This window comes from Bison bison, unplaced genomic scaffold (genome assembly GCF_000754665.1).
Source record: "Bison bison bison isolate TAMUID 2011002044 unplaced genomic scaffold, Bison_UMD1.0 scf7180017864088, whole genome shotgun sequence".
Classification (NCBI taxonomy): Eukaryota; Metazoa; Chordata; class Mammalia; order Artiodactyla; family Bovidae; genus Bison; species Bison bison.
This window is the reverse complement of record NW_011494660.1, coordinates 309,119-316,768: the sequence shown is the minus strand read 5'-3', so window position 1 is coordinate 316,768 and position 7,650 is coordinate 309,119. Positions and strand designations below refer to the sequence as shown.

General features: G+C 49.0%; 1 protein-coding gene across 1 annotated transcript in view; it reads left to right on the top strand.

Annotated features, from left to right (window-relative positions):
- Positions 1-5,091: 5,091 nt before the first annotated feature.
- The window catches only part of LIMS2 (LIM and senescent cell antigen-like domains 2), a 24,786-nt gene continuing 22,227 nt past the window's right edge, over positions 5,092-7,650 (top strand). The window contains exon 1 of the mRNA XM_010837958.1: positions 5,092-5,744. Coding sequence (XP_010836260.1) covers positions 5,659-5,744 — 86 coding nt within the window. The 5' untranslated portion in view covers positions 5,092-5,658. The remainder of the gene's footprint in view (positions 5,745-7,650) is intronic.

The following is a 7,650-nucleotide window of genomic DNA, read 5'->3' as shown; positions in this document are numbered from 1 at the left end:
GGTATTTCCTTTTAACTCTAGGATTTCTGTTTGGTTCCATTTTATCATTTCTATCAATTGATATTCTACATTTGATAATGCATCATTTTCATGCTTTTCTTTAGGTTTTTAGACCTGGCTTCCTTTAGTTCTTTGAACATATTTAAATTAGCTGATTTGAAGTCCGTCTAGTAAGTCTAACATCTGGGCTTCCTCAGGGCTTCCTTTCTACTCATTGCTTTTCTTTTTTTCCCCTGTGTCTAGGTCATTTTTTGTTGTTGTTTTTTTGCATGTATTTTAACTTTTGCTGAGAACGGAACTTCTCAAATAAAATAATGTGGTGTGGCAGCTTTGGAAACCAGATTCTCCCTAATCCCCTGGTTCTGTTGGTGCTGCTTATGATTTGTTTGTTTAGTAACTTTCCTGAACTTACTCTGTAAAGTCTGTATCTCTGTCATTTGTGGCCACTGCAGTCTCTGCCTGGTTAGTTTAGTGGCCAGCTAATGACTGGACAGAGATTTTCTTTTTTTTTTTCTTCAACCATGCTGCATGGCCTGTGGGATCTTAGTTCCCTGACCAGGGTTTGAACCTGAGTCCCCTGCATCCCTGCATAGGAAGCTTGGAGTCTCAGCCACTGGACTACTATGGAAGTCCTTGGATAGAGATATTTTTGAATGCCTGAAACTGTTGACTTAAAAAAATGCACAATGTGCGAGTTGTGAGTTAAGTTTTATCTGGGTCAAAGTGTGGGCTATACCCCGGGAGACAGCATTTCAGATAGCTCTGAGACGCTGCTCTCAGTGGGGTAGGGGGGAAGGTCAGTATACTTAGGATTTTGGTGACAGGATAACACGTGCAATTAAGCACTTTTTTGGGGGGGGAGGGCAAAGGGTTTCTGCTAGTCATGAGGAACTGCCGTCACCATGAAGGATTTTAGTGCTTTTCTCGATATGAGAAGATATCTAACTATAATACCTGTTCTGCCAGTTTTTCTCAGAGCACAGAGTGCCTCACTTCTGCTCTCCATCCTGATCTCCTTTCAGAGAGTATTAAAAGTTAGCAGATACAGCAGCACCTGATTTAACCCTTGTAGAAGTAGATGGCAAGTGCCGATGGCAAATGCCAAAATTTGTAGTTGACAAAATCAGTGTCTCCCAGCTTTTACAGAAGGCTCTGAATGTATTTTTGGGCACGTTTTCAACATTCAACCTGGCATTTTACAACTCTGCCCTAGTCCTCATTTCCTGCTGTATGGAGCTAAAAGGATCTGTCAGAAGTGAAAGCTTAGGACCTTCTAAGGTCTTTCCTGAGCATACACACAGCCCTGGGCATGTGCATGGCCTTCTAGTTTCCCAGAGATATGTCAGTTCTTTTCAGAGCTCCTAAGCACATCTAATTCCTTGGTTTTTCCTTTTAAGCTTGTTTAAGTTAGTCATCTGTTTGCCCAACTGTTATCCATTGTCTGTGACAATGACATCATAGGTATTTTTGATAGTAATATATTTGAAAAACTCTCCCTAGGAGAGGCTTTCAGCCCTGGGTTGATATGACTGAGGTCACATAAAGAAAAGCCTTCAAGTGTGATCTTCAAGGGAAGACCAGGTCATTCTTTGGGAATGAAGCCTTGAAAGAATTTCAGCCCTCTTCTCCCCCATTACTGGGAATGTCGGCAGTTACTTTTCCAGGCAGCTATGGAGTTAGGAATTGGGGATTAAGGTACTAAGATAAATTAAAATACCATAAAAGTGTTCTTATGAAGATTCAGCTTTTTTTTTTTTTGCTTTTATTCCCTCCCAGTTATTATTTTTTTATTTTTTCTCCCAGTTATTTTTTAGCTTATGTATTTTTATTGAGATATAATATTAATTTTAGAAAATGTGCAATATAATGATTTGATGTTTGTATATATTGTGAAATGATCACACAGTAAGTCTAGTTAACACCTGACACCATAATTATAAAAATTTTTTTCCTTGTGATGAGAACTTTTAAGATTTATTCTCTTAGCAACTTTCAAATATGAAATACAGTATTATTAACTATAGTCACCCTGCTATACATTACATCCCCATGACTTATTTATCTTATAAATGGAATTTTGTACTGTTGATTCCCTTCACCCATTTTGGCCACTTCCCATCCCCCACCTCTGGTAGCCATCAAACTATTCTCTGTATCTGACCTGGGCTTTTGTTTCTAAAATTCCACATGAAAGAATAAATAAAATTCCACACGTAAGTGTGATCATGCAGTATTTTTCTTTCTCTGACTTATTTCACTTAGCATATGCCCTCAAGTTTCATCCACATTGTAGCATATGGCAAGATTTCATTCTTTTTTTTTTTTTGCTGCACTGAGTCTTCATCGCTGCTCGGGGGCTTTCTCTAGTTTTGGGGAGAGAGGGGCACTCTTCATTGCGGTGTGCAGGCTTCTTATTGTGGTGGCTTCTTGTTGCAGAGCATGGGTTCTAGGCACAGGGGCCTCAGTGGTTGCAGCACACGGACTCAGTGGCTGCAGCTCAAGGGCTCAGCGGGTGTGGCTTGCAAGCTGCAGAGCACCGCCTCAGTAGTTGTGGCACACAGGCTTAGTTACTCTACAGAATGCGCAATCCTCCTGGACCAGGGATCAAACCCGTGCTCCCTGTGTTGGCAGGTGGATTCTTAACCACTTCCACCAGGCAAGTCCCTTTTGTTCTTTTTTATGGCCAAATAGTATTCCATTTCATTTGTATACCACATCTTCTTTATCCATTCATCCATCAATAAACACTTTAGGTTCTTTCTATACCTTGGCTTTTGTAAATAATGCTGCAATGAACTTAGGGGTGTGTATATCTTTTCTAATGAGTGTTTTTGTTTCCTTCAGATAAATACCCAGAAGTGGAATTGCTGGATCATATTGTAGTTCTATTTTTAAATTTTTTTGAGGAAACTCTATACTGTTTCCATGGTGGCTGCATCAATTTACATTCCTTTGAACAGTATGCAAAGGTTCCTTTTCCCCACATCCTCACCAATACTTGTTATTTCTTGTCTTCTTGGTAATAGCCTTTCTGACAGGTGAGAGGCGATATCTCATTGAGGTTTTGACTTGCATTTTCTTAACGATTATGATTATAATATATTGAGCATATTTTCATGTACCTTTTGATCATGCATATGTCCTCTCAGCTGTTTTTCTTGCTGTCTGCTTACTGCAAGTCTTTGGTTAATTTATAGAGTTCTGACAAAGGGGACTCTTGACAGTTTGTGCTAGTTTTTTCATTGCTTTTGTGGTTGTTGTTTAGTCCCTAAGTTGTGTCTGACACTTTGCGACCCCATGGACTGTAGCCTGCCAGGCTCCTCTGTCCACGGGATTTCCCAGACAAGGATACTGGAGTGGGTTGCCATTTCCTTCCCCAGGGTATCATCCTGATCCAGGGATTGAACCCATGTCCCCTGCATTGGCCAGCGGATTCTTTATTGCTAAGCTACCAAGGAAATCCTTCTTTGCTTTTACGGAAGGACAAACTTTCAGAGGTCCTTATTCTGCCATTTTTGCTGACATCATTTTTGCTGTGTTTTTGCAACTGTGTTCTCTGGAGCCAGAATGCTAGACAGGGAGGCCTGCATGACTGGCAGCCTCACCCTGCAAGAGAGGCTGCAGAATGGGAAAACAAGGCTATGCAGAGATTTGGGATTTGGACTCAATCAGTCACTAACTTTCTCTCAATTTCTAGCCTGTGGTGCCCCTTTTACAGTAAATATTTGTTGAATCAATCAGTGTTTGGTAATCTTGGACTTGAACTTCATTTAAAATGGTGATGTGCAAAACAGTTGTGGCTATAGCCTCCCTCCCAGGTCTATTCACCATTGTGGACGTGTTCCCTCATTAAACGTGACTCTGACTCTGGCTGAGAGCTCTGGGTTCTAGAGATCAGAATTTCCATATGGGTCAGGTTGAATGGAGGCTGGTAAGAGGGGCCTAGGCCCTGGGCCATCAACTTGAAGCTGCCCTAGGAAAACTCTATACCCTAGCTTTCTTAAGCATTCAGCTCTAAATCAGAAGGCAGGAGGTGATCCTTCTAGTTGTCGGCTCCAGGCTCAGCTTCTCTATGCCCTTTTAGCCCCTGGTGCCACCTTTAAGAAAATATTTATTGAATTGATCAGTACTTGATACCTTTGGAATCAAGGTGTATTGACAAACTGTACTGCACACGGTGCTTGTAGTCACCTGGCTATGTTTGGGGGTTGACTCCCAGAGCGGTTAAGGAGCACTTACTTCCTCGAGTTTGAATTTATTGGGCGATGTTCGTTCTTTGATGTGTAGGCCCAGCATCTGAGTGCTGATTGATCCCCTCTAAAGTTTCCTCCTTTCCCAGTGTCAGAAGACCTTGCTGTCTGGAATGATGGAAGGCAGGGGAAGATACTGCTCATGCTTTCTGACCTCACTAGAGAGGTTTTTCAGGGAAATGGAATCAATGTGATAGATTTCTGTGAGTGCTGTGGATCCTTATTAAATGCTGATCGTGGTTCTTCCTTGGCCATCAGTGGCCACAGTTCAGATGCTGGTCATGGGTGTTTGCACATAGATCACAGTAGCCCCACCAATAAATACCTTTAGATAAAAATGCATGGAAACCATGGGGGTCTTCCATCAGAACCTGCTGCTTCTGCTCTCCATGAAGAGCTGGGGGACTGCATGCCCTCCAGGTTTTGACCGTGTGAACTTCTTTTGGAGTGGATGGTTATTTGTTGGCCAGGTCCAGGGACTGGGCTGCCCTGGTCTGGGTCTCCTGTGCTGTACTTAGTAGCTCAGTCATGACCAACTCTGCGACCATTGATTGTAGCCCACCAGGCTCCTCTGTCCCAGCGATTTCCCAGGCAAGAATACTGGAGTGGGTTGCCATGCCCTCCTCCAGGGGATCTTCCCAACCCAGGGATCCAATCCAGGTCTGCCGCATGGCAGGCAGATTCTTTACTGTCTGATCCACCAGGGAAGCCCAAGAACACTGGAGTAAGTAGCCCATCCCTTCTCCAGGGCATCTTTCTGATCCAGGAATTGAACTGGGGTCTCCTGCGTTGCAGGCAGATTCTTTGCCAGCTGAGCTACCAGGGAAGCTGGGTCTCCTGGGTCTCCCTGGGTCTCCTAGGTGGCTGCACTTTCTCAGGGAAGAGACCAAGGCAGAAAGTGGGCACGTGTGTGAATCCCTCATCAGCTTCTTGACTGCAGGATTCGTAAGCTGGCTCAGGTCCATACTGCCCTCCTCAAAGGAGGACATACCATCCTCAGGGTGTTCAGGGGGCTTAGGATTTCCTCGGAGGCTCCTGGCAGCCCGGGATCTCTAGGCAGCCTGCCCTGCCACTGTGGACTCACCTCTGTGCTCGTTGGGATCTTCCCAGCGCGTCTCCTCCCCAGCCGGGACCCAATCCTGCTAGCCTCAGCTTTCACTGCGCTGCCCCCGCGGCGGGAACAATATCCTTTCTATTTGGAGTTGACTCCGCTGCCCTTTGGAGATCGCAGTGCGTAACGTGAGCTCCGGTGCAGACGGGTGGGTGCCGAGGGAGCCCCCTCCTGCAAGCCGGGCGTCCGGGCCCCGGTGTCCGGTCGTTGGTGGCTGCCCGTGGCAGCACCCGCCCTCCGAGCCTGGGGTCCCTCGACCCGGCGGAGCGGGCGGCAGGAGGGAGGGAGGCCCGTGCCATGGCCACCCGGCTGGGCGCGCTCGCCGCGTCGGGGCTGTACCGGCGGCGCCAGCACCGGCAGAGCCCGCCGCCCGCGGCGCCAGGGTAGGTGGCCCGGGGGGCAGGGCAGGGGCGCGGGGGACAATGGCCGGAAAGCAGCGGCCGCGGGCCTTTCCTCGGACACCCTGCCTGGCCCTTCCGACGGCGGCGGCCGCCCGGCTGCCCGCAGCCCGGGGCGTGGGGGCAGCGCCTGGCTTGGCGGCCAGAGTGGAGGCAAGGCGCGGCTTCATCCAGCCGGGGTTACTGATCTGGGATCAGCACTCTTGGGCAGGGCGCTGAGCATGGGGCGCTCAGATAAGTTGTCGAAGTAACCGCCACTACCGCTTTCAGGCTCCTCGAAACTTTTTGGCCGCTTTCTAGCGGATGGAACTGAGCGGTCAAGGAACCTGCCGGACATCACTCATCTATAAAGGGGGCTAAGCGGTGAATTGAAGCCAGGTTGGACTGACTCAAAAGCCTGAACTGCTCTATCCTGGGGAGAACTGCTGGGGTAGACCAATGATGAACGCTTCCTTTGGGACTGGGAGGAGGAGCCTCTGGGGCTCAGAATGGACCTCAAGGTGTCTCTGAGGATGAGTTAATCTGGCGTGGAGAGAGTCTGAAGGGCACATAGATAGTGGAGCCCTCCGAGTGGGGGCTGGGGGAGGGGATCCTGGACTCCTTGCATTTGCAGCATCTCAGGGGCCATCTGGGTGGAAAGATCTGCTAGAAATTGGGGCAAGAGAGCAGTGGGAGCTGTGCGTTTGTTGTCTTTTGCATCAAAGTAGCAGGTGGGAACCCTAGGGGTGTGGGGGCAGAGTGTGGGGGAGGACTTGAAGGTTGGGAGGAAGGGGTAGGGATTCAGGGATGAGACAGAGCAGCAGTCATAGAGGTGAGGTGCCTGGAGGACCTGGGGAGAAGAGGAGGTTTAGAGGCTGATGCTCAGCGGTGACCACAGAGCACCGTGGTGGGTGCCTGGGAGGGGAGTGAGCCCGCAAAGATGTCTGGGAGTACGAACGCAGCAAGCAAGAGGCTGTCATGTGGGGAGTGGAGAGCAGAGGCTGCAGAGAGGCACCCGTGGGATACCTGTTGCAGCTGGACTTGTATCCGCACCAGTGTTGCAGGTTCCTCACCAGGGGCCACACCAGGGCAGGAACTGGATAAGCCCACTGCTCCGGTGGGGACTCGGGGCTTGGGAGGCCAAATGACTTCCCTGAGTGAACAGGAACCCTCACCGGTTGGTCTCCGGATGACCCTAGATGTGAGTGGAGGGAGCCATGGGGCAAGGAGTGGGTGACAGGGCACTGATGGGCCAGAGGCCGTGTGGAGGCTGGTTTCACGGTATGAATGCAGCACAAGAACTTGGTCTAGATGCAAGGAGGACAGGGCTGATAGTGAGGATCAGGCATCAGGAATGTCCCCCACACGCACGCACGCATGCATGTTCATAGGCTAAACTCAACTTCCTATTGCCTTGAGCTTCTGGCTTGTGACCTGGCCTCACCAACACTGACTCACCCTTGAGTGTGGAAAGTCCCCTATGGCTGGCCCTGCCTGTGCCCAGGCCCTTTTGCTGGCTTTCCAGGGTTGGGTGGGTGGGAGGCTGCAATGGAGGTTGGTCTGAGGTTGTAGGAAAAACAGAGTTTTGCATGGTCGTGCCTGCATGATGCCACCAGGAGCTGAGGGGACAAGAGAGCACAGATCCAATCCCGTGTGACCTCAGCAGGTTTCTGACCCTCTTGGTAGGTCAGTTTCCCTATCTGAAACCAGCAACCTCCCCTCATGAGGACCTGGCTCAGAAAGGACCCCACCCACCACACCCCAGGCTAGAGCTCCAGATGTCTTGCATCAAATTCTTTTATGTTGGGTATCAAGACAGAGTATTTGGGGATGCTGGGGAGGGTTGGAGAGGGGGACAGGGTGGGGTGACCACCTACCTCTGGCCCCACTGGCTGGCCCCGCCCGTCTCAGG